The sequence below is a fragment of the Urocampus carinirostris genome, chromosome 13 (assembly GCF_059441175.1).
Source record: "Urocampus carinirostris isolate Australia breed hairy pipefish chromosome 13, RoL_Ucar_1.0, whole genome shotgun sequence".
Classification (NCBI taxonomy): Eukaryota; Metazoa; Chordata; class Actinopteri; order Syngnathiformes; family Syngnathidae; genus Urocampus; species Urocampus carinirostris.
The window spans coordinates 39,225,059-39,252,935 of NC_142361.1; the positions used below are offsets into that span (position 1 = coordinate 39,225,059).

The window sequence follows — 27,877 nt, forward strand, 5'->3', positions numbered from 1 at the left end:
TCCGAGATCGGCGTGCAGACAAAAACTGGAACCGCGAGACCAAAACAACAATGGCGGATGTGCCTGACAAAAAGTTTGGAGTGCGGTAAATCTTTGTTAAAAAAAAAAGTAATCGGGTAATAATGACAATTTTGTGTCAAAAAAGTTGCGTCCCGGGGACGCACGTTGGTTTGAGACTATGCGTCCCCAGCAAAAATGATGCCTCTCGGACGGACAGGACACTGATCACTTTATACATGTATGCATCCATTCATCCAGCCATCCATTAATGCATCATCCATCTACGTATCATTGCATGCCTTTATCCATCCATCCAATCATTGTTTTTCATGTATTTATCCATGAATCCATCCATCCTTCATAGAAGGCATTTATTCATCATTGCATGCTTTAATCCATGTATTCATCCATTCATCATTCCTCCATCAATTTATGCAATTATCCTTCTGCTAATCCATCCATCCAACCAACAATCCTTCATTTCATGTATTAATCTTTTATCCACCCATCCATCCATTATTGCAAGCATTTATCCATCCATCCATCCTTCATTATTTGCATGTATCTATCCATCTATCACTTTTTTCATGTATGCATCTCTTCATCCATCCATCCATTAATGCAGCATTCATCTATGTATCATTGCATGCCTTTATCCATTCATACTGTACATCCATCCATCAACACATCCCTTTATCCGTCCATCCAATCATCTTTTTTTTCATGTATTTATCCATCAATCCCTCCATCCTTCATTGAAGGCATTTATCCATCTTTCAACCCATCCACCCATCAAACATTACATGTGTTTATCCATCCCCTAATCCATCCATCTATTCATCCACCATCGAATGCCTTCATCCATTCATCCACCCATCCATCACTGCATGCCTTAATCCATGTATTCATCCATCCTACCTCCATCATTGTATGCAGTTATCCTTCTGCTTATCCATCCATCCATCCGACCAATTATCCTGACAACAATCCTTCATTTCATGTATTAATCTATCTTTTATCCATCCGTCCATCCATTATTGCAAGCATGTAACCATCCCTTCATCCACCATTGCATGCATCCATCCATCCATCATTATTTGCACCATTTTTTGCATGCATCCATCCATTCGCCATTATTTGCGTCCATCCATCCATCATTATTTGCATCCATCCATCCATCATTATTTGCATCCATCCATTATTATTTGCATCCATCCATCCATCTATCCACCCTTCATTGCATCCACCCATCCTTCTAACCATCATTGGATCCATCCATCCATCCACCCATCATTGCATCCATCCATCTATGTCGTAGCACCCCAAGTTGACAAAAGTATTTTTGCTGCCATTAGTTAAGCCTTTGCATCCATCCATCCACCCATCCATCATTATTTGCATCCATACATCTATCCATCCTTCATTGCATCCATGTATCCATCTAACCATCATTGCAAACACCCATCCATCCATCCGCCCACCATTGCATCCATCCATCCATCCATGTGGTAGCACGTCAAGTTGACATAAGTCTATTTGCTGCCATTAGTTAAGCCTTTGCATCCATCCATCTGTCATTATTTGCATCCATCCATCCATCCATCATTATTTGCATCCATCCATCCATCCATACATCTATCAATCCATCCTTCATTGCATCCACCCATCCATCTAACCATCATTGCATCCATCCATGCATCCACCCACCATTGCATCCATCCATGTGGTAGCACGTCGAGTTGACATAAGTCTATTTGCTGCCATTAGTTAAGCCTTTGCATCCATCCATCCATCATTATTTGCATCCATCCATCCATCCATCCATCATTATTTGCATCCATCCATCCATCATTATTTGCATCCATCCATCCATACATCTATCCATCCTTCATTGCATCCATGTATCCATCTAACCATCATTGCATCCATCCATCCATCCATGTGGTAGCACGTCGAGTTGACATAAGTCTATTTGCTGCCATTAGTTAAGCCTTTGCATCCATCCATCCATCCATCCATCATTGTTTGCATCCACCCATCCATTATTATTTGCATCCATCCATACATCTATCCATCCTTCATTGCATCCATGTATCCATCTAACCATCATTGCATTCATCCATCCATCCATGTGTTAGCACGTCAAGTTGACATAAGTCTATTTGCTGCCATTAGTTAAGCCTTGAAGATGAATGGTGAATCACTAAAACAAATCTCCTCAGGTACACATACATGAATGTATCACAGTATGTATTATAAACATAAATAGCCCTCAAGACTTTCGACAAATATAGAAAGTATGTTTTGGAAAAATTATCTCCCTATTATCTGTAATCCAAAACCAAACCATTAACCATTCAACACTAGAGTCACAGCATACAATATGGAACTCGGGGAATACAAATGCTCAGATGCCATTAAGCCTATCACTGAATATTTTACACATCAGATGAGAAGAAAATTAAATGAAAGGCGGAAGCCCTTGCTCTTATGTTTACATAACCACAATGGCTTCACAATGGAGATCAACTACCAGTAGACCCATTGAACTATCCCATTCATGCCTCAGTGGCTGTGTTGTGGTAGATGAACGGATGTCTTCCGTGAAGCTTTGTCAACGCACTTTTAAAAAGGGCAACGAGGGGCATGTTCAGGGAAAGGTCGGGTCCTTTTATGGAGCCTCAAGGTCACTTAGATGACCTTGTTTATAAAATGGAGTGCATTTGTATTCCACTGCTGGAGGGAACCTGATCATTCATAATCCAGCTAAAGCTCTCCAGCCACTGATCGGAGAACCGATGCACGTTTGCCGATTGACTGCATCTTACCGAGATTAAATCTACGGCGTATTTCAAATAAAAAAAACAATTATATGAAGCCTACAATTGTAATAAGGTTTTGCTTGAAGAAATTTAATTTAAAAAGCGCTGTTTGGAGAGGTCAAAATTCATCACTTGGAGGGTAAAGAAGGACTGACACACCGATTGATTTTAGGATAGAATTGAATGGAATATACCTTTATTGTCATTGTTACAAAATGGGTTAACGTATTGTGACAACGAAATTGAGCATGACACTCCAGTTTCACACATTCACAGTGAGGTAAAAAAGCCAAAAAGATAAAGGTTATAGTTATAATTTACACAATATTTACACAGTAATTGTCGGCATGTAGGGTGTTACATACAGTTTGGTATCAAAATACAGTCAGGGTTGGGTAGGGTTACTTTAACTTGATTACTTTCAATTACTTTTGGATTACTCCAATACCAAATATGCTAATAAAAGACAAAAGAAACTAAATATGAATAAAATGACTCAATTTTGTGCAGGCTTGGGGAGTAACGGAATACATGGAACGGCAAAAATGATGTTGGCAAGCTGTGTGGATTTATTTTCATTTTGTTTCTGTCGCATTTTATGTTAGTTTTGCCGGAGATCAAAGAGATCAAAGCCAGGAGAGAAAGCTTACCACGTGTTGTGAGTCATCATTTTATTCATATTTAGTTTCTTTTGTCTTTTATTAGCATATTTGGTATTGGAGTAATCCAAAAGGAATTGAAAGTAATCCAGTTAAAGTAACCCTACCCAACCCTGGTTTCTGTCGCATTTGATGTTAGTTTTGCCGGAGATCAATGAGATCAAAGCCAGGAGAGAAAGCTTACCACGTGTTGTGAGTCATCATTTTATTCATATTTAGTTTCTTTTGTCTTTTATTAGCATATTTGGTATTGGAGTAATCCAAAAGGAATTGAAAGTAATCCAGTTAAAGTAACCCTACCCAACCCTGGTTTCTGTCGCATTTGATGTTAGTTTTGCCGGAGATCAACGAGATCAAAGCCAGGAGAGAAAGCTTACCACGTGTTGTGAGTCATCATTTTATTCATATTTAGTGTCTTTTGCCTTTTATTAGCATATTTGGTATTGAAGTCATCCAAAAGTCATTGAGAGTAATCCAGTTAAAGTAACCCTACCCCACCCTGGTTTCTGTTGCATTTTATGATAGTTTTGCCGGAGATCAAAGAGATCAAAGCCAGGAGAGAAAGCTTACCACGTGTTGTGAGTCATCATTTTATTCATATTTAGTTTCTTTTGTCTTTTATTAGCATATTTGGTATTGGAGTAATCCAAAAGGAATTGAAAGTAATCCAGTTAAAGTAACCCTACCCAACCCTGGTTTCTGTCGCATTTGATGTTAGTTTTGCCGGAGATCAATGAGATCAAAGCCAGGAGAGAAAGCTTACCACGTGTTGTGAGTCATCATTTTATTCATATTTAGTTTCTTTTGTCTTTTATTAGCATATTTGGTATTGGAGTAATCCAAAAGGAATTGAAAGTAATCCAGTTAAAGTAACCCTACCCAACCCTGGTTTCTGTCGCATTTGATGTTAGTTTTGCCGGAGATCAACGAGATCAAAGCCAGGAGAGAAAGCTTACCACGTGTTGTGAGTCATCATTTTATTCATATTTAGTGTCTTTTGCCTTTTATTAGCATATTTGGTATTGAAGTCATCCAAAAGTCATTGAGAGTAATCCAGTTAAAGTAACCCTACCCCACCCTGGTTTCTGTTGCATTTTATGATAGTTTTGCCGGAGATCAAAGAGATCAAAGCCAGGAGAGAAAGCTTACCACGTGTTGTGAGTCATCATTTTATTCATATTTAGTTTATTTTGTCTTTTATTAGCATATTTCATATTGGAGTAATCCAAAAGTAATTGAAAGTAATCAAGTTAAAGTAATCCTACCCAACCCTGAATACAGTTTGGCATCGTAAGGGTTTGTGCAATTATGCAATTGGTGCAAAAAAAGTCATCATAGTGCAAAAAATAGTCAACATATGCATTTGGTGCAATAAAATAGTCATCATAGTGCAAAAAAATTGTCAACATTGTGCAAGGTGAGCAGTAAACATAGTTTTAGGACCTTTATCTTTGGCCTTCACACGCCAACACACGCCTTAACCTATTATCAATAATTAAATGGATATTAATACAGATAAATAATTAAAATATGGGGGAACCTTTTTAAAGTCCTAATGTACTTTTTTCCGAGGTGAGATCCAAATCAAAGCTCAGGCACAAGGAGGAAGGAGGAGTAGAGGAGTTTTTTTACTGATGGCAAATAAATGTGGCGCAAAATTTCCCATCATCCCCATGAGAACTGCGCCGGTGTGGCTGTGTGTTTGATCTACGCAGGACTAATCAGATGTGCTCAGCAGCATCATGAATGCCGTAATGGAATTTTAATGTGCACGGCCTGAAAACTGGAGTTGTTTGTCCATGCGGAGTGGGTCTTGATATCATTCCACAGAGAAATGATATAGAATTTTCCATCCCATGCTCCCCTCTTCTCTGCTTTCGGGTAATTCTCCCGTCAGTTCTTAAATTATGTTTTTGTCACCATTGGCGTTCAGAAAAAGGCATTGTTTGAGCCAAAATCCATCCATCCGTCCATTATCTGCACTGCTTATCCACAGTAGGGTCGTAGGGGTGCAGGAGCCCATCCCAGCGATCTTCGGGCAGTGGGCAGGGGACACCCTGAACTGGTTGCCAGCCAATCACAGGGCACACAGGGACGGACAATCAGCTCGCTCATTCACACCTAGGGACAATTTGGACTGGCCAATTAACCTGACATGCATGTTTTTGGTAGGTAACCGGAGTGCCCGGAGGAAACCCACGCAAGCACGGGGAGAACATGCAAACTCTACACAGTAAGGTTCGATCTCGTGACCTCAGAACTGTGCCGTGCTGCCCTGATCCAAAATCTTTTAATATTGAATGGTAAATGGTCTGCATTTCTATAGCGCTTTTCAACTCAATGAAGACCTCCCAAAGCGCTTTACAATGTGCTTCACACTTACCCATTCACACACACACACACCAATAGCGGCCATGCAGCCATGCAAAGTGTCATTGTTGTGGCGGTTGTCGAGTGAAAGAGAAGTATGCCTCCGTAAAAACAGTTGGTATTAGGTGCAAATCAACCAAAAATTGGTCATTTCTTCAGTGTCGGTAATAAGTCGAAACATAACACAGAAAATGGTAACAACGGCAATAATTCCGGCATGAAAAAACGGCGGAAAAATTCTTCAGAAGACCGCGAAGGCAAGGAAAAAACGTGTTTTGAAGCGAACAATTCGACGAAAGAAAATAAACCAACGAATAGTCCAAGCATGAAAATAACTTTTCTGCCAAAATGGACTCAATTATATTCCTGGTAACGCTATGAGGAGGGTGATAATGGATTGGACTTTGAGAAGGCATTACAACTATGGCGGGACAGCAAACTACGAAGAATATATGAACTGAAAATTTTGAATTAATAACTGCTTTGTATTACCAATTAACTGTGATGATTAAAACTGCATGAATATATAAATATTTCAGCAATATTATTTTGTATAGTGTACAATATTGTGAACTGAAAGATCTGAAGTGATAACTGCTCTGTATTGCCAATTAACTGTCATGATTAAAACTGAATGAAAATATAGATGTATATTATATATTTGTCGCTGATTTACAATTTCAACCTCGATAAAACTAAATTTTAGGGAGCTATAGATCTCTGCTGCGACCCATAGATTTTCCAGCATGCGAGTCCCCGGGACCCATCATTTTTTACAGCGAATGAACACCGATTAACATGCTAAAATAGTCTAAAACAGCCACAAACATCAAGATCTGCCAATTTTATCAGCCACCATACGCATGCTGTCAACGGAAATAGACCCCATTATATTCCCTGCCTGTTGGATCAGTTTGTGCCTGAGATTTCCGAGAATTGTTTTTTTTTTCACAGCCAGCAATCTTACCTGCTAATGAGGAGCATCGAGAACACGGTCCCCGCGGATACGTATAGACCCATAGCTGCAGAGGAAGTGGAAGTGTTGAGTTCAGGATCTGGAATAAGAAAAACAGCGGATAATAACATGCAAATTAGCGTGACGCAAGACTTGATTGATTGCGCTGAGTTCTTCATTAATACAGTTTCTGGGTTGTGAAAAAAAATAGCGAAGAAAGTGTTTGAGTTTCAAAATACTCCTCAAATACTGTAAAAAGACTATAACGTGCAATTGATTGCAAGAAGCACCCATTCATTTTGTGAAGGATAAAAACATGCAGAACCGTTCTAGAGTATAATAATAATAATAATAATAATAATTTCCTTGTATTGTCATTCTGTGTAACAATGCACACAGAACGAAATGTCGATTGCACCTGACCCGTTGTAGCGAGCCGATGCAGCCGCAGCCAACAGAGGGCGCCGCCGACCACTTTTTAAGTCTTAGGAATGACTCGGCCGGGGCGAAGCAGGGTTGGGTAGGGTTACTTTAACTGGATTACTTTCAATGACTTTTGGATGACTCCAATACCAAATATGCTAATAAAAGACAAAAGAAACTAAATATGAAAAAAATGAATCAATTTTGTGCAGGCTTGCTCGCACATTCTCAGTGCACAAGAAAATCTAGCCAGCGCACAAAAATCAGGGCTCAAAATTACTAATTAAGAAGCGACTTAAGTCAAAGTTACAGTGCATGAAGGTAAAAATACACAGGTTCCCTTGACGTTGTGTCCTAAATGCGGTATTTCGAAGTCAATGTCGAACGAAGTTGAAAAGTAAAGTCAGTAGAGTTTGGCGAGAACAGGCTTCTTCGGCTCGGCTCACTAAAAGGAACCGGCTCTTTCGGGTCCTAAACGGCTCTTCGGGTTGTTTTTGCTTCTTTCATCCCAACATGACCAAATATTATGTACAATTATGCACAAAATGACTTAAATTAAGGGGGAATAGAACAAAAAAGAAAAAAAATACCAAAATGAAAAAGTAGTGAAAAGCTGAGGAAAAAAAGAAACAAAAGGAAGAGAAAAAAGAAGGCAAAATTTAGAAAAAAAAAGCAGAAAAAAAGAAAATAAACGTAGGAAAAAAGTAAATAGAGAACACAAAGAAAAAAAATAAACACAATGAGATTTTTTTTAAAGGAATTAAAAAATAAGTAGAAAAAAAAAACACGGAAAAAAGAAGAAAAGTTTGTGTTGCATTCAAATAATTTCCAATGATATCAAGTGAATCTTGTTGCCAACATTGTACTTCCACTCAAAAATGGGATTAAGTACAGTTCTGTATCTTACAACCGACTCAATAAGCCCCCAAAAATGTTAATATTATGCAACAAAATATGTCAGGAAATAAAAATAAATGGATAGAACAAACGATGTTTGTAGGCCGTACAACCTTTCCAATAGTACATGAGTCAATTCTTTCAAAAGAGAAAATAAAATTCCATTGCCGGAAACTCAGCAAAATGTTTTGGACATGTTTAATAATTAATTATCTTGCCACACTTGGGATTATGGTGGCTCACTGTTGTTTCAAGCGTTGCTCACCGACTTTGTGTGAACGCTCAGACCCCTGCAAAATTACAGGGAACATTGTTCACGTTATAATCCTTTTTTACAGTATCTCAAAAAGAAAAACTTCAGGATTCCTTGCAATATCCTCCAAGATACAGTAGATGATCTCATATTGAAAAGAGAAATAGCCTTTGGCTTGCTGACGACCTCAAAAGACCCTCAATCATGCCACAAGAGATACCATGGTGAGGTGCCTTTGGGATATTCCCTATACAGCATAATGACATCTTCTTAATGATTTTCCCCTGTGAAGACTCATGGCTCAAAGCCACCGACGCAGACCGGGTTGAAAAAGAAAAAAGGGGCTCTCTTTGTTTTGTGCCGTCTCTCAGAAGTCGGAGATGAAAGTCACCAGAGAACCTTTTGACTGCTCGTCCTGACTTCCGTCGACGGCAAATTACCGTAAATTCCGGACTATAAGCCGCTAGTTTTTTCCCATACTTTCAACGATGCGGCCAATTTATGTAATTTTTCTAACGGCCGCCAGCCGTACAAAGGGTAAGATTTAGACCAGTGGAATATATGCGGCACGGAAGACTGCAACTTCTTGGCTTGTGTATGAATTAAATTAGCGTAAACATACCCTCATCATGCAAAATTCAAAAAGAAAGGCACATGAGGAAGATGAGGACGGTTTACCGTGATTTTTACAAGTACGGTATGTTTTTATAACAGACCCGTTTACTGTGTTGCGAGCGTGTTGCTAGCGTGGTGCTACCATTAACTGCCCTGTCACAGGCACCGTTTGGGATGAAAGTACTAATATTATTATTAAAACTTTGAAAACTTTCGGTGTACCGTCTTCCTTTGTAAATATGTGTAACCATGTATAATATGTATTTGCAACTGTATATTTTTGTAATGTATTTATTTTAGACACTTATTCTGATACATTTTGCACGGGCGAATGAAAAAGAAGGGGCGGAACAAACGCGGGGTGACGGGAAGTGGGGTAAAGGTGAGGGACAGACAGACCTGTTAACAGTGTTTGTGGACGCGGCGGACAATAGTGGATATATATTTTTCCCACCCTTACCTTTGGAAATATACACTTTTTTTGTTGGATTACTTTCAACGGGCACCCGGACTCTGCAGGTCTGCTTTAAACCTTAAGTACCGGAATCATTTTCCGTTCTTTTTGCCGGCTGTGTATTTTGGACTGTGGACTTTAATGAAGGACATTTAGTTTCAATTGCGGGACTTAAAGTCGGGTTTGGGTTAATTTTGTGTTTGTGTTAAATATTTTAATGTGGGCGCATGCGGCTTATATACAGGTGTGTAAGTACAAAATCGGTTTTCCTCTTAAAATGTGGTGGGTGCGCTCTATAGTCCGGAATTTACGGTAGGCTAACGGAATTTTAAAAAATGCGTAGCTTTGTGATAAAGGTATGTTAAATGTTGAAGGTTACACGCACTCAAGATAAACAATGGTTCAAACTCACACCAAAAGGATAATGGTCATCCATCCTCACAATATAGAAAGAATATATTTTTTGGGCTGCAGTGTTGAATCAATCAAAATGGCCAATTGTTAAGAGTTAACCAAGCCTTTTCGACTCTCACCGGTAAGGTTATTTAGCTGAAACTTAACTTACTCTTTGATGAAAATCAACAACATTTTAGATAGATAGATGAATGGGAAGATGAATTCTGGAAAGGGAAGAACAGATTGTCTTCGCCAACAATCTCATTTACTCATTTACCTTTGAAAATGCAGATTTAAGAAAACCTGGCTTGCAAGTTGTACCTACTCTGACTTAAAGAAAGAAAAATCAAGAAACACTGCAAAAGGTAAGGTCAAAATCAGAAAATGAAGTTAAGATGAGGCAAACTCGGCTAAAATGATGTCACAAAAAGTAAATAAAAGCGGTCACTCCCAATAAAAACTGCAAAGTAGAGCGGGAACAGTGTACATAATTATAACGGTATTATCAAGCATGATTTATTTTGCTACGTTCATGCTTATAATTCACATTGCGTAGTGGACTGTGCAGAGCCTGATCGCATATTTATATTCTTTTGGAGCTATATTTCATTGTTGCTTTCTTCCTGCGTATTTACACAGATTTTATGTGAAAACTCAAAACAAATAATATATTGTTGCTCAATCGGGATTTTTTAAAATTATTATTCTAAGATTTTCGTGATATATGTCCCAAAAGGTAAAATAATATTCATCTCATCTCATTAGCTGTACCGCTTATCCTCATTAGGGTCGCGGGGGGGCTGGAGCCCATCCCAGCCATCTCCGGGCAGTGGGCAGGGGACACCCTGAACCGGTTGCCAGCCAATTGCAGGGCACACGGGGACAGACAACTCACTCGCTCATTCACACCTAGGGACAATTTGGACCGGCCAATTCACCTGAAATGCATGTTTTTGGAACGTGGGAGGAAACCGGAGTGCCCGGAGGAAACCCACGCAAGCACGGGGAGAACATACAAACTCCGCACAGGAAGTCTGGAGCTGGATTTGAACCCACGCAGGAGGTTCCCATGACATGAACTGTGCCGCACAAGCGCTAACCACTGCGCTGCCGTGCTGCCCTAAAATAATATTTAAAATGTAAAAATATATTTTTTACATAGCCTACATGACATAATTTTGCTGTTTTAAAAAAAATATATTTCTATCTATCCACCCTGGACAAACACATACACAAAAACAAAGAAAGGAAAAAGTAGCAAAAAATGTGACCATAGTCAACCCAAATGCACAAACACCCAAACAAGTTAAGCACCTTGGCACCCAAGTCGGTCATGCTTTCGTCCTTTCAGATGAAACGGGACATGAGAAAGCGGCCAGAGTGACACAGCACACTCTTCTGTTCAACTTTCACTGGTTTACCCCTGCCGCATCATACGGGTGCCCTGTCCATCCCTTAGGACGAGTCCTTTCACAACACCTCTCCACTCATTCCTATCACCAACAAGAGCTCTAGCTTCCACTGCATTTAGACCTCTTTCCTCCAGTACACCATCCATCCACGTCAATCACGGCCTTCCCCTTGGTCTTCTTCCATTTACTACTGCTCTGTGGATCCTCTTCAACATTCGCTCCCCATCCATCCTCTACATGGTGTCCCGACGGATCACCACCTTATCGTGTTGGGGCACTTTGCGCGTCTCCATGACCCCTAGAGCTATGTCGGCGGGAGTCTCGTACTCCTGGTAGGGTTACCCAAGCCGAACAGGTCGAAGGGTAGAGTCCAGACTAAGAGTGATCCTAAAAGCTGGTGGCGGCACGCTTTGAGGCGGTTTCCTACAGACCTGGATCCCTTTAGCTGCCTGCAGTTGTAGAAAGATGCCGGTCGTCTAGGGTCTCCCTTGCCACTCTTTACAATCAAGATAGTGGCGTTGGGGAAAGCGCACCCCTTACGCCACTTTAAAAAACATCATTGCGCAGGTATCCTCTTTTACCTGAGTCTCCGACCACAATCCAGGATCGGACTGTTCAAACATCAGCAGACTCACAAATAAAAGAAGATGGTCGTCATCGAATCGATGGACAACCCCAACAAACAAAATGTGTCCAAACCAACCGAGTTCTCTTTTATCCACACAATTGCTCAGTTCCACTACTACTCCAGTTCTGTCTCTCACAATTTCATTTCTCAATCAATCCAATCTTGTCACTCCGAACATACTCCATCTTAAAAACATTTAATTTCCTTCTTAAATCTGCGTTCAGGCTCCAAGTCTCTGCGCTATAATACACTGTCGGCACAATCACACTCTCATAAAGTCCCCTGTTAACATCCATACTCATACTCTTGTTGCTCATCACTCTTCTCAAAGCACTCAAAACCTTGCTTCCTTGATTCACTCGGTGCAATACCTCGCACTCCATTCCACCAACTGTAGCCACATCACAATCCAAGTACCTAAAACTTTCAACTTCTTCCAGCAACTGTTCATGCCTTATTTCTAACGCCATGCGCACTCCATCCCGTGAACACTTCATCACCCTACTCTTCTCAACATTCACACATAACTTACGCCAATCACACACTCTTCCAAACTCCAACCAACCAACCTTCTCAATGTTGCCTCAGAAACCAAGAAAATATATACTACCAATAAATGCATATTGCAAACCACAGACTATTATGACACCATCACCTGATCTAAAACCTACATGAGGGCAAGGAAAAACTCAAAAACTTTAGCATGAGCAACGTCAAGTCAAGTGAAGTTATGGTTGCGACATCATTAATCACAAGGAGTATCAAAGGGCTGCAAGGACCACAGATTATTGCAAACCAAAGACTATTATGACACCTTCACCTGATCTAAAACCTACATGAGGGCAAGGAAAAACTACAAACTTTAGCAAGAGCAAAGTCAAGTCAAGTGAAGTCATGTTTATTTGTATAGCCCTTAATGACAAAGTCTCAAAGGGCTGCACAGACCACAGATTATTCCAAACCAAAAACTATTATGACACCATCCCCTAATCTAAAACCTACATAAGGGCAAGGAAAAACTCAAAAAGCTCAACATGAGGAAAGTCAAGTGATGTCATTTTTATTTGTGACGCCCGTAATCACAAAGAGTTTCAAAGGGCTGCATGGATTATCGTAAACCACAGACTATTATGACACCATCCCCTGATCTAAAACCTACATGAGGGCAAGGAAAAACTCAAAAACCCCAACATGAGGAAAGTCAAGTCAAGTGAAGTCATGTTTATTTGTGATGCCCTTAATCACAAAGAGTCTCAAAGGGCTGCACAAACCACAGATTATTGCAAACCACAGACTATTATGACACCATCCCCTGATCTAAAACTTACATGAGGGCAAATAATACACAGATATTGTCAACATAAAATATAGGTTCATATGCTATAGAATAGAAGTGTGTTTTAAGCGTGGATTGAAACAATTCCACTGAGGTTGCAGAGCGCTCGTCTTGAAATCAAGAGATCGCAGGTTCGATTCTCCTCCGTGTTATATGTCGAAGTGTCCTTGGGCAAGACACTGAATCCCTAATGACCCCAATAAGCAGATAGGCGCATTGCATGGCTGCATGCCTGCTATTGGTGTGTGAGTGTGTATGTGAATGGGTAAGTGTGAAGCACATTGTAAAGCGCTTTGGGAGGTCTTCATTGACTTGAAAAGCGCTATAGAAATGCAGACCATTTACCATTAACCATTTATCAAATACCAGGGGGAAAAGCATTCCACAGCACTGGGGCCCGAACGGAGAACGCTCTCTTACCCGCGGATTTCTTCTTGGCTCTTGGGATCAGTAGTAGACCAGCATTTTCAGAGCGAAGGCTCCGGACCGCAACATAAGGGAAAATTATTTCTGAAAGATATGAGGGAGCAAGTCCATGCATGATTTTGTATACTACCAACAGAACCTTCAAATCACATCTTAAGCTAACAGGGAGCCAATGCAGGTTAGCTAAAATCGGGGTCATGTGATCAAACTTTCTTGTCTTAGTTAAAAGCCTGGCTGCAGCATTTTGTAACAGCTGAAGGCTCTTGATTCTGGACTTCGGGAGACCGGAGAGTAGGGCATTACAGTCATCGAGACGGGAGGTAACAAATGCTTGAATTATAATCTCCGCATCTGATTGAGACAACATTGGGCGAATTTTAGCAATGTTGCGAAGATGGAAAAAAGCTGTTCTAGTAGGCAAAATGATTTCTTCTCTGTGACAAATGTTCTCATTTGAATTAGAAATTTTACTTTAGTTAAACAATCTTAAAATACAAAAATACAAAATAAACATTTTTCCAGTGTTTCATTTTGTAATCAAGGTAGTTCACACACTAGGTAACTAGTCTCTTTAAAGGTGCTGTCCTGGATTCAAACGTTCTTTTTAGTTGCTGAGGCCATCTTCTGGCTTAAATCATCATTGCGGCCTCTGTCAAGCTGCTTGTGTGGCGTGTGCAAGTACATGCATTTCTTAGACTTGCACAAATAAACTTTTTTTTGTTTGGACTGTGTTAGAAATAGTCCTTATTCCACTTTCATGCTACGGTAACAGAAATCCATGAGCATGAGTTACTCTATTCCACAGGTGTCAAACAGGCGGCCCGCGGGCCAGATCAGGCCCGCTAAGGGATTGAATCTGGCCCGCAAGACAACACTCAGAGAAGCGCAAGAGAAAAACCAGCTGCAGGTTAAAATATGTCAACTTGATGTTGCTAAAGAAAGGTGCCTCGAACAAAGACACTGTACTTGTATTTCTTTCTCTCTCTCTCTCTTTCTTTTCCACCCCTTTTCTCTCACTCTGTCTCTGTCTCTTTCACTTTCTGTGTCTCTCTTTTTCTCTTCCTTTGTTGCTCTTTGTCTCTTTCTCTCCATCTCTGTGTCTTTTTAACTTCTTTTGCTCTAACTTCCTTTTTTCCTTTTCTCTCTTTTCTCTTTCTCTCTTTCTACCCTTCGCGCTTTCTTTTCTCTTTTTTCTGAATCTGTCCTTCTATTTCTTTTTGGATTTCTTTCTTCCTCTTTCTTTCCTCATCTCTCACGACTTCTCTTTTTATCTCTTTTGTTTCTTACGCTCTCTCCCTCTCCCCTTTTTTTTCTTTCTTAGTCCCGTCCTCTTATTTCTTTATCTCTCTTTTTCTTTCGCTTTAATCTACAAGTCCGGCCCCCGACAGAATGTTTGTTCTTTCGTGTGGCCCCCGAGTTCAAATGAGTTTGACACCCCTGCTCTATTCCAACCCGCAACACCCCCCGCCTCCTTTCTGCTCCCTAATGTTTCAAGTCCCAAAGGCTCTTTGAACTCAGCTAGGCATTGGTAACATATAATTAATAGACAAAAGGTGCTGCTTTCAACTTTTTTAAGGACACCCAAAACGACGCATGCCACCTTTAATCACGCTTTTGTTGCGAATTGATTATTATAATGTATCGTTGACCAAATTGTTCGAATTTGTTATCTGACTCCATTAACCAAACACAACCTACATTCACGCAACAATGCGCGCTCGTCTCTTGATGGAAAAGATGAACAAGAAAAGCTGGGGGCAGATTTGATTTCATAGACAATTTAACTAAGTGAACTCCATCGAATATGGTCGAATTATTCGAATTAATGTCGCCCGAGTCTCTGTGTAGCCTTCTTTGAAGTCCTCTAGCTTTCTCCTCTCGGCCCACGTCCCCCCGCAAGATGGCGTCTCGACTCCTCCCATGAGCGTGCCAAAGAAGCCCCCCCTGGGCGTCGCAATGTCTGGAAAACTCAAAACAACACCAAGCGTTTCTACGTCATCAGGGCCTTGTTCTCAAAACATCGCCTGCCGTCCTCCGTCAGAGTCCTGTTTTTAAAATTCCCTGGTCAAAATATTCTGCATTTGGAACGTTTGAACCTTTAGCCTACTCGTTGAAAATCTCCATTGCACTCAATAAATGAAACTTGTATTCAATCGTATAAAATCCTTTACCTTCACTTTTAATCGAATGAATGCAAAAGTAGAAAAAAAACAATGCCGGTTTAATCTTTAATCAAAATGTTTAACTTTATGAACGAAAATACAGGTATAGGAAAACCCAAACTTAGCAACCTGCTAGTTCTGTGTAAGAGGTTTGGATTCAGATGAAATTCAATTGACTGTGTTTTGCTTTTTAATTGCCCGAGTCTGCATTTTGGGGTCCGTGAACTTGGCCAGAGTTGCATCACAAAGGCTGTGAAAATCAATGGTGGAAACAGCTCAATACTGCGCACTGTAAATAATCAAATAGCACGGGAGAGAGTGACATTAGCTTTGGAGGAACCTTTACAGCGCTTGACACATAGTTTGAAATCGATATTTGTGCGATCAGGCAATACATAATTAAGGCCCAAGAAAGAGGACCATGCAAATGTATCCACCGCCATCGATGAGAAAGCTTTTTAACTCCGGTTTCCTCCCACATTCCAAAAACATGCATGTCAGGTTAATTGGCCGGTCGAAATTGTCCCTAGGTGTGAGCGAGCGAGTTGTCTGTCCCTGTTCCTGCGATTGGCTGGCAACCAGTTCAGGGTGTCCTCTGCCCACTGCCCGAAGATGACTGGGATGGGCTCCAGCAGCCCCGCGGCCCTACTGGGGATAAGCGGTGCAGATAATGGATGGATGGGTGGATGGATGGATAGGCCACATAGTTCCTAATGGTAAATTTTGCTGATTTCTGTCCCTGTGTGCCCTGCGACTGGCAACCAGTTCAGGGTGTCCTCTGCCCACTGCCCGAAAGATGACTGGGATGGGTTCCAGCACTCCCGCAACCCTACTGAGGATAAGCGGTGCAGATAATGGATGGACGGATGGATAGGTCACATGGTTCCAAATGGTAAATCATTTTGCTGATTTCTGTCCCTGTGTGCCCTGCGACTGGCTGGCAACCAGTTCAGGGTGTCCCCTGCCCACTGCCCGAAGATGACTGGAATGGGCTCCAGCACCCCCGCGACCCTACTGGGGATAAGCGGTGCAGATAATGGGTGAATGGATGGGACTACAGCAGTGGGTTGATCAAAATGACTTCAATTTGAGGAAAAAATATGAAATGATCTACATTTATATAGCGCTTTTTAAGTCAATGAGGACTTCCCAAAGCGCTTTACCATGTGCTTCACATTTACCCATTCACACACACCCACACACCAATAGCGGCCGTGCAGCCATGCAAGGGGCCAACCTGCTTATTGGGGGCATTTCGACACGTAACACAGAGGAGCCAGGAAAATATAGCTTCCTTGACCCATTTAGACACTTTATAGCTATTTTTTATGAAATAAGCTGCGTCTGTAAAGTGTTTGAGAAAATTATCTCAGATGCCATATGGAAATTTATACAGGAGCACAATCTTTTTACGTTTAAGCAACATGGGTTTAGGTCCGGACATTCTACCATGACTAACTTGATAGCTCATTTGAATAATATTACCAGTATGTTTTTTGTTCACAATATGGCTGGTCATGTTGTTTACTTAGACTTTTGCAAGGCTTTTGATAAAGTGTCTCATGACAAGCTTTTACAAAAACTGAAATGCTATGGTATTAGTGGAAAACTGCTTGAATGGATAACTGCATATCTGTCAAATGGTAAACAATGCGTAAAAAATGATGATGTTCTTTCAGCGTGGTCGGAAGTTTGTAGTGGGGTACCGCAGGGCTCAGTACTAGGACCATTATTATTCCTGTTTTTTGTGAACGACCTACCTGAGGCCATTCAAAGTAGTGACATCTCAATTTTTGCCGATGATGCTAAACTTTCAGCTTTCTTACCAAAAACCCAGGTTGCAGTAACAATTGATTCTCTCTAAAATGACATTAAATCAGTTTTTCTTTGGTCCGAACGGTGGCAACTGCAACTGTCATCTCATAAATGCTTAGCACAGTTGTTTTTTCATGGTTCTGTTCCGCTGTATAACATTAATGGTCATGATTTGCATGTTGTTACTGAACATAAGGATCTGGGTGTCACTCTTACTTCAAACCTAAAGTTTATCACGCATATCGCCAAAATTACCAACAAAGCCAATAACATAGCATCAAACATTTACAGACACTTTTACAACAAGAACCCAGCATTCTTAGTTCGAATGTTTTGCGTTTATGTTGGAATATAACAGCGTTGTGTGGAACCCTTACTTACTCAAGGACATTAACCTGACCGGGTTATTAGTGCAAATACGGTGCAAACCTTTAAGCAAAGGTTGGCAGAAACAGATCTGTCAAATTTCCTTAGGGGAGGGGGCGTAAGGTGACCCTATTTGGCCATGCTCACTCTCAGCATTAGTTTTTCTTTTTGTGTCATGTTTTGATTAATGTATCCAACAATACCTTCAATAAACATTTCATTTCATTTCACTATTAATAATCGCGTCGAAAAAAAATCTCCCGATTTCCCATTTCTGAAATTTAACATGTATGCCCATTAAGACACTTTATAGCTGTTTTTTATGAAATACCGTTAATTCCGGACTATAGAGCGCACCTGATTATAAGCCGCACCCACCACATTTCGGGAGGAAAACCGATTTTGTACATACACAAGCCGCTCCTGTATATTAGCCACATGCGCCCACATTGAAAAAACGCAATACAAACACGAAATTAACCCATACACAATACAGTCCAAAAAACACAGCCGGCAAAATTATACCAGTACTTAAGATTTAATGCAGACCTGCAGAGTCCGGGTGCCCGTTGAAAGTAATCCAAGGAAAAAAGTGTATATTTCCAAAGGTAAGGGTGGGAAAAAATATATCCACTATTGTCCGCCGCGTCCACAAACACATCTCACCATTACTCCACTTTCCGTCAGCCCGCGTTTGCCCCGCCCCTTTTTTTTAATTCGTCCGTGCAAAATATATCAGAATAAGTTTCTAAAATAAATACATTACAAAAATATACAGTTGCAAATACATATTATACATGGTTACACATATTTACAAAGAAAGACGGTACACCGAGAGAGTCTTCAAAACTTTAATAATAATAATATAACTTTCATCCCAAACCGTCACTGTGACAGGTAGCAACACGCTACTAGCAACACGCTCGCAACACAGTAAACAGCTCTGTTAAAAAAACATAGCGTACTTGTAGTTAGCACGGTAAATCGTCCTCATCTTCCTTCTTATAACTGATGTCATCAAAGTCGTCTTCCTTCAGTATGGGAAAGAGACTTTGTCATGTAGACGTCCTCCCACGCTCTCTTATTCAAAAAAGTTGACGTGCAATAGCTCTGGTTCCTTCTATATCGGACTGCTCGATTGCGATTGTGCCTTTCTTTTTGCAATTTGCATGATGAGGATATATCTAGGCTAATTTAATTTGTGCGCAAGCTGAGAAGTTGCAGTCTAAATTTTACCTTTTGTACTCGAGCGCCGCTGGCGGCCGCTAGAAAAATGACATAAATTGGCCGCATCGCTGAATAAGACGCAGGGTTGAACGTTAGGGTTAGGGTTAAAAATTAGCGGCTTATAGTTCAGAATTTACGGTAATCTTTCATTGATTCCATTAAATATCTCTGCACTCGACTACAGCAATACATTTGAGGAAACCACAGTTCTGCTTTACTCATTCGGGTACCGACCTAATCGAATATGAAATGTCGTGCAAACAAAGCACGAATCGTTGGCAACGAGCGACCGAAGACAGACGGCGGGAAAACAAGATTATCTGCTCTGATGAAGAAACAATTTCATGCAATTTGTTTAGGGGGAAACCAGGCATCACTCATACTTGCTTTATAGCAGCATGCACGGCGTTGAGAGGAGTTAGAGTGGAAATATCGGAACTATGAAAAACACAATTGGACAAATGGAGTGACTGTGATGTGCTTTCATGCATTTCTGATCCAGGACTTGAATCTAGGGACCAGGAGATGGAATAAAGATGGAATATCTTAATTCATAAATATATACAGTGTTCTGGTTTGCCCGCGTCCCTGCGTCCTAGACGCATCATTTTTGCTGGGGACGCAACGTTTTTGACACCAAATTGTCATTATTACAAGATTACTTTTTTTTTTTTTATCGCACTCCAAACTTTTCGCCGGGCAGATCCGCCATTGTTGTTTTGGTCTCGCGCCGATCTCGGCAAACGAGATCTCGTTGTTTCGTGATGACGCCATTATTGTGGCGGTTGTCGAGTGAAAGGAAGTATGGCTCCGAAAAAACAGTTGGTATTAGGTGCAAATCAACAAAAAATTGGTCATTCCTTCAGTGTCAGTAATAAGTCGAAACATAACACAGAAAGTGGTAACAACGGCAATCATTCCGGCACGAAAAAACGGCGGAGAAATTCTTCAGAAGACCGCGAAGGCAAGGAAGACACATGTGTTGAAGCGAACAATTCGACGAAAGAAAATAAACAAAAGAATACTCCGAGCAAGAAAAGGACTTTTCTGCCAAAATTGACTCAATTATATACCTGGTGACGCTAAGAGGAGGATGATAATGGATTGGACCTTAAGAATTCATTACAACTATGGCGGGACAGCAAACCACGAAGAATATATAAACTGAAAAATCTGAAGTGATAACTGTTTTGTATTACCAATTAACTGTGATGATTAAAACTGAATGTAAATATAGATTATTAACCATTCAGGGGATGGTGTCATAATATTCTGTAGTTTGCAATAATCTGTGGTCTGTGCAGCCCTTTGAGACTCTTTGTGATTAAGGGTGTCACAAATAAACATGACTTCACTTGACTTGACTTTCCTCATGCTAAAGTTTTAGCGTTTTTCCTTGCCCTCATGTAGGTTTTAGATCAGGGGACAGTGTGAGAATAGTCTGTAGTCTGTACAGCCCTTTGAGACTCTTTGTGATTAAGTGTGTCACAAATAAACATGACTTCACTTGACTTGACTTTCCTCATGCTAAAGTTTTTGCGTTTTTCCTTGCCCTCATGTAGGTTTTAGATCAGGGGATGGTGTCATAAAAGTCTGTAGTTTGCAATAGTCTTTGATCTGTGCAGCCCTTTGAGACTCTTTGTGATTAAGGGCGATACAAATAAACATGACTTCACTTGACTTGACTTTCCTCATGCTAAAGTTTTTTAGTTTTTCCTTGCCCTCATGTAGGTTTCAGATCAGGGGATAGTGTCATAACAGTCTGTGGTTTGCAATAATATGTGGTCCGTGCAGCCCTTTGAGACTCTTTGTGATTAAGGGCATCACAAATAAACATGACTTTACTTAATTGACTTTCCTCATGTTGAGGTTTTTGCGTTTTTCCTTGCCCTCATGTAGGTTTTAGATCAGGGGATGGTGTCATAATAGTCCGTAGTTTGCAATAGTCTTTGATCTGTGCAGCCCTTTGAGACTCTTTGTGATTAAGGGCGTCACAAATAAATATGACTTCACTTGACATGAAGCTTGTTTAAATCGGAATCCTAATCCACTCGAAAGATGATTCATTTTTATAAGATGAACGCACAACCCGATAGTAATCATGTGTTTTCTTATGACGAGATTCCAAGGCTTAGAACCACTGACGAAGGATGATGCATTGCCCTCACCTTTCATCAAAGAGGACTTTAAAGCTCCTCGGCATCCCCACAACGATGCTTCGACCACATTTCTTTGACTCCTTGAAAATGAAAGCCCGAGGGAAAGATTTTCTCTCTGAAGAAGAATTTGAACACTTTGACATTTTAGAATAGGACAAAAGCAGGAGGGTTTAGACCACAGGTGTCAAAGAGGCGGCCGGCGGGCCAGATCAGGCCCGCTAAGGGTTTGAACCCGGCCCGCGAGACAACACTCAGAGGAGCACAAGAGAAAAACAAGCTGCAGGTTGAAATATGTCAACTTGATGTGGCCCAAAGCCAGGTGCCTTGACCAAAGACAGTGTACTTGTATTTATTTATCTCTCTCTCTCTCTCTCTCTCTCTGTCTCTCCCTCTTTTCCACCCATTTTCTCCCTCTCTCTCTGTCTCTTTCACTCTCTGTGGTCTCTATTTATCTTCCTTTGTTGCTCTTTGTCTCTCTATCTCTTTTTAACTTCTTTTGCTCTAACTTCTATTTCTCTCTTTCATCTTTCTCTCTTCCTACCCTCTGCGCTTTCTTTTCTCTTTTCTCTCCTTCTGTCTTTCTCTTTCTCTTTGCATTTCTTTCTTCCCCTCCCTTTCTTTTCCCCCTCTCTCACGACTTTTTATCTCTTGTTTCTCACGCTCTCTCCCTCTCTCTCGACTTGTAGTTATTTCTCTCTCTCTCTCTCTCTCTCTCTCTCTCTCTCTCTCTCTCTCTCTCTCTCTCTCTCTCTCTCTTCCATCCCTTTTCTCCCACTCTCTGTCTCTTACACCCTCTGTGTCTCTCTTTTTATCTTCCTTTGTTGCTCTTTGTCTCTTTCTCTCTCTGTGTCTTTTTAACTTATTTTGCTCTAACTTCCTTTTTTTTCCTCTTCTCTCTTTTCTCTTTCTCCCGTCCTACCCTTTGCGCTTTCTTTTCTCTTTTCTGTCCTTCTGTATTTCTATTTTTCTTTGGATTTCTTTCTTCCTCTCTTTCTTTCCCTCTCTCACGACTTCTCTTTTTATCTCTTTTGTTTCTCACGCTCTCTCCCTCTCTCTTTCTTTGTCCCGCCCTCTCTCTTATTTTCCCTTCCTCTTTCTCTTATTTCTTTATCTCTCTTTTTCTTTCTCTTTAATCTACTAGTCAGGCCCCCGACAGAATGTTTATTCTGTCGTGTGGCCCCCGAGTTAAAATGAGTTGGACACCCCTGGTTTAGACCGTTGTGATGCAGCTGTACTTCAAATCAACCTGTGGTGTCCTCTGCGATAATTTCAATGGCATGCATGAATGGAAGTGGTGGGGGGGAAATTGACAGAGTGGAAATGTGGGCGACAGCCATGCGTCAAATCTTGTTTGACGGCGGGGGAAGGAGGACACAGATATACAGTATACAGATTAAAAAAGCCATATATTAATCAGACATTCAAAAGGCTGCTATTGGGTATTTTGATAAAGATTAACACACATTGATTTGGTTTTTATATAATATATATATATATGTGTGTATATGTGTGTGTGTGTGTAACGGGTGTAATAATAACTTTTGTTTTATTGAAATTCCTGCTGAAATATGTTGTATAGTTTTTGTGTAAGTGTCCTGCAATGATGAGTCCAACAGTGCCACCTGCTGGTATGGGGTAAGGTTTGGTTTGGCTTTAGACATGTGACCGGAAGGCAGGGTTTGTTGGCAGTCCAACAGCGTGCTGTCAACGGTAAGCCACGATCTTTTGGTGCTCCGCAAAAAGTTGTTTCAAACATTAAATTCACAGCTGACAAATCTCTCAACATGCACAGTAATGTGATTGATGTTGTTAAGCTGTTTGGATTTATTTTCGTTTTGTTTCTGTCGCCTTTTATGTTAGTTTTGTCGGAAGTTGCATGTTGTGCTAAAATCCTAATTCCCTTATGGAGATCAAAGGGATCAAAGCCAGCAGAGAAGCTTACCACGTGTTGTGACTCATTCATTTGCAGGTAAATTGTGGAGGGAGAGGAGTGGGGGGGAGGTGGGAGGGGGGGAGACAGAGAGAGAGAGAGAGTCAAAGATGAAAGAGAGATAGAGTCAAAGATGAGATGAGAGAGAGAGCGAGAGAGTCAAAAATGAGAGTGAGACAGAGAGAGAGAGAGAGTCAAAGATGAGAGAAAGAGAGAGAGAGAGAGAGAGTCAAAGATGAAAGAGAGAGAGAGAGAGACAGAGAGAGAGAGAGAGTCAAAGATGAGAGAGAGTCAAAGATGAGAGAGAGAGAGTCAAAGATGAGAGAGAGAGAGTCAAAGATGAGAGAGAGAGTCAAAGATGAGAGAGAGAGACAGAGAGAGAGAGAGACAGAGAGAGAGAGAGTCAAAGATGAGAGAGAGAGAGAGAGTCAAAGATGAGAGAGAGAGAGTCAAAGATGAGAGAGAGAGAGAGTCAAAGATGAGAGAGAGAGAGAGAGTCAAAGATGAGAGAGAGAGAGAGAGAGTCAAAGATAAGAGAGAGAGAAAGTCAAAGATGAGAGAGAGAAAGAGAGAGAGTCAAAGATGAGAGAGAGAGTCAAAGATGAGAGAGAGAGAGAGAGAGAGAGAGAGATCGATCACGTATTTATCACATAGTAAAACACCAGAAAAAAAATGTTAAAAAAAGAAAAAAACAATAAAAGAAAAAACATGACCAAACACTTTGGTCATGATGGTGTTAACCAGCTCGTGAAAAGCGTCACTAGGAAGTGTGGATTTGTGCTCAAGACACCCAAATAGTGAGCAACAGCCCTGCGCACAAACACTTGTCTAGATGAAAATCATATTCTAGATAATGTTTGTAGAATCTAATGTAATCCACCATTTTTTACTCAGCTCAGGGGGCGGCCATTTTGACTTTGCTCTAACCTATAAATGACTTCATAGCGCCTCGGGGTTCCGCTTGTAACGGCCACATGACCATACGCACAAAACAGTCGAGCTGTCATTAGTCATTGCCTGCACACACACACAAAACTTCAACCCTCGCTAAATAAATGAGTTTAAAAAAAACAAACGCCATCTGCACTTTTTAGAAGATGAGCACACTTATGAGTTAGCAGTATTAATGACTTCAATTTCAACTTCAATAATATTTTCAGTCAGGAAGTTACTATAATCTGTCAAAGTTGCACCATGCCCTCACCTGGGCCCGCCCATTTGGCGCCAGCTGCGGCTCGTTGCCTGATTGGCTTCCCTCCTATTTAAACTCAGTGCTCTCATTCACTCCTTGTCAGTCCGTCAACCAAAGTCTGCACTTGAAAGACTTGTATTTTGACTCTGTCCGGTATCCTGCTTGTGTATTTAGTATCCGGTATCGATCCCGTCTGGTATCTTGCTCCAGTGTCCAGTATCCGGTATCGACCTCGTCTGTCTCGTCCTATCCGGTATCTTGCGCTAGTCTCCAGTATCCGGTATCGATCCCGTCTGTCTCGTCCTATCCGGAATCTTGCGCCAGTCTCCAGTATCCGGTATCGATCCCGTCTGCATCATCCTGTCCGGTATCTTGCTCGTGTATCCAGGATCCGGTATCGATTCAGTCTGTCCTACCTTGTCCGGTATCCTGCCCAAGTCGCCAGTATCCGGTATCGATTCTGTATGTCCTGCCCTGTCCGGTATCTTGCTCGTGTATCTGGTATCAATTCCGCCTGTCCTACCCTGTCCGGTAACTTGCTCCAGTATCCAGCATCCGGTATCGATTCCGTCTGTCCTGCCCTGCTCCAGTATCCGGTATCATGTATCGATCTCGTCTGTTCCGTTCTGTCCGGTATCTAATAATAATAATTAATAATTGCCTTTGTATTGTCATTCTTTGTAACAATGTACACAGAACGAAATGTCGATACACCTGACCCGTTGTAGCGAGCCGATGCAGCCGCAGCCAACAGAGGGCGCCGCCATTTTACCAATTAGGTATGACTCGGCCGAGGCGCGAACCAGCGACCTACCAGTCTCAAAGCGGGCACACTACCATCTAGGCTACTGAGCTGGTATCTGCTCGTATATCTAGTATCGATCCCATCTGTCCTGTTCGGTTTCAATCTCGTCTGCCTCTGGCTTCCTGTTTTCCTGCGCCTGACTTCTGTCTCTCACTTCTTCCGCCCAGCGATCACCGAATCACACGCATGACTTCCCCATTCCCGTAAAATAAAGCTTGTGTGAAAATGTTACGCATCTGGGTCCTCTGTCTGTTTGGGTTCTGACAATAATTATAACGTACTAGTGACAAAAGATGCAACATCTAGTTATTAAATGGATGCACGAGATATTAAACCATACACACGTAGTATGTTTACACACAAACTAAGTAGTAGTATTCCTGCCGGCTGACCTCTTACAGTGCCACACGCCGGTAGTGTGAATTTTCCTACGGGGATGAATAAAGTATCTATCTCAGTGTTCTCGTTTGCCGCATCCTAGACGCATTATTTTTGCTGGGGACGCATTGTGTCAAATCAACGTGCGTCCCCGGGACACAACTTTTTGACACGAAATTGTCATTATCATTTTTAACAAAGATTTACCGCACTCCAAACTTTTGGTCAGGCAGATCCGCCATTGTTGTTTTGGTCTCGCGGTTCGAGTTTTCGTCTGCACGCCGATCTCCAGTTCGAGTTGTGTAGTCCGTCTCTTTTTAGAGAACCGGCTCTTTCGGCTCAACTCATTAAAGAGAGCCGGCTCTCCAACGGCTCACTTGCTTTGATGCATTACATTACGAATGATGATGTTGTATAAAGAAGTTAAGAGAAAAAGGAAGTATAAAAGGAGAAAATGAAAAAAGACAGGTTTGTGGTAATCCCTTTTAATCAGTATATTACCAACAATAATTGAATGCAGAAAATGAATGAATCATTGAATAAGAAAATGTATTATTCTACTTAATTCTATTTGCATGCATTTTTTCCTTCTACAGTGAACGTCCAAACGACTTCATTTTTGAACATTTTTCATAATAAACCTCATTCATGTCGAGCAACTCAGTGTCTCACAACAAAATGTTCATTAACAATATATATAATACAAGGAAACACATGTCCAATATAACATGTAAAACGACATCAATGAACATGCTTGAATTTTTTTTGTATTTTGTAAGGGAAAATAGGACAGTTTGTAAGGGCATGGAGCACACTCAATTTTGGGGACCCATAGATTTTTGAGCACTTTTCAGAGCTAAAATGAACACTGCCATCTATGTATCTATCTATCTATCTATCTATGCTATCTATGCTATCTATGCTATCTATGCTATCTATGCTATCTATGCTATCTATCTATGGTATCTATCTATTTATCTATGGTATCCATGGTATCTATCTATCTATGGTATCTATCTATTTATCTATGGTATCCATGGTATCTATCTATCTATGGTATCTATCTATCTATGGTATCTATCTATCTATGGTATCTATCCATCTATCTCTATCCATCTAGCTATCTCTATCTATCTAAGGTATCTATCTATCTATCTAGACATCTATCTATCTATCTATCTAGACATCTATCTATCTATCTAGACATCTAGACATCTATCTAGACATCTATCTAGACATCTATCTAGACATGTATCTAGACATTTATCTAGACATCTATCTATCTATCTAGACATCCATCTATCTAGACATCTATCTAGACATCTATCTATCTAGACATCTATCTAGACATCTATCTATCTATCTATCTAGACATCTATCTATCTATCTAGACATCTATCTATCTATCTATCTAGACATCTATCTATCTATCTAGACATCTATCTATCTATCTAGACATCTATCTATCTAGACATCTAGACATCTATCTAGACATCTATCTATCTATCTAGACATCTATCTATCTATCTAGACATCTATCTAGACATCTATCTATCTAAACGGTGTTACGTTAAAGGTGTACATCACTGGAAGTCAATGCAATATATGAACTGCAATAAAAATTCCAAGGTTCCCCACTAGGACGCAGATAAAATCATGACATTGAAAACTCATTTTCAAAAGCTGTCGCTGGCGTTGAGATTTGTTACACGCTTTCCATCTAAATTTCGGAAACACAACAGCACTTACGGCTCTGGAGTCCTGATGATAAGGCTTCCATTTGTAGCGCACACAACTCTATTTATGTAAATCACATTGCTCTACCCTCCAGTCCCGGTTTGTGATGCTTGGCTTGCATTAAGAGATCTGAAAGCTGGCAGCTGGCAGTTTAGAAGCAATGAGTGAACAAAAGCTGCACCAATTAAGTTGGCTCTTAATCTGGGTTCCCTCCAAAGATGAGCGTTGGACTAAAACCATTTGTGAAACTCGGGGATGCCTTTGTAACAACGAACGCTTTAATAAGGTATCGGCAGTGATTTGAGGCATTTGGGAATCGAGTCCAGTGTTCTGGTTTGCCGGCGTCCCTGCGTCCTAGACGCGTCATTTTTGCTGGGGACGCATAGTCTCAAACCCGGGACGCAACTTTTTCGACACAAAATTGTCACTATTACCCGATTTACCGTTCAAACTTTTCGTC

The 27,877-nt window shown here is 40.8% G+C and overlaps 1 protein-coding gene and 1 long non-coding RNA gene across 3 annotated transcripts in view; one reads left to right on the top strand and one right to left on the bottom strand.

Annotated features, from left to right (window-relative positions):
* Window positions 1-27,877, bottom strand: part of gabrzb (gamma-aminobutyric acid type A receptor subunit zeta, b) — a 123,950-nt gene that overhangs the window by 91,610 nt on the left and 4,463 nt on the right. For both annotated transcript variants that reach the window (XM_088351295.1, XM_088351294.1), the window contains exon 2: window positions 6,819-6,906. In XM_088351295.1, the coding sequence (XP_088207421.1) occupies window positions 6,819-6,871 (53 nt within the window). In that variant the 5' untranslated portion in view covers window positions 6,872-6,906. The remainder of the gene's footprint in view (window positions 1-6,818; window positions 6,907-27,877) is intronic.
* LOC148354517 (uncharacterized) overlaps window positions 1-27,877 on the top strand; it is a 106,322-nt gene that overhangs the window by 68,121 nt on the left and 10,324 nt on the right. The window lies entirely within an intron of this gene.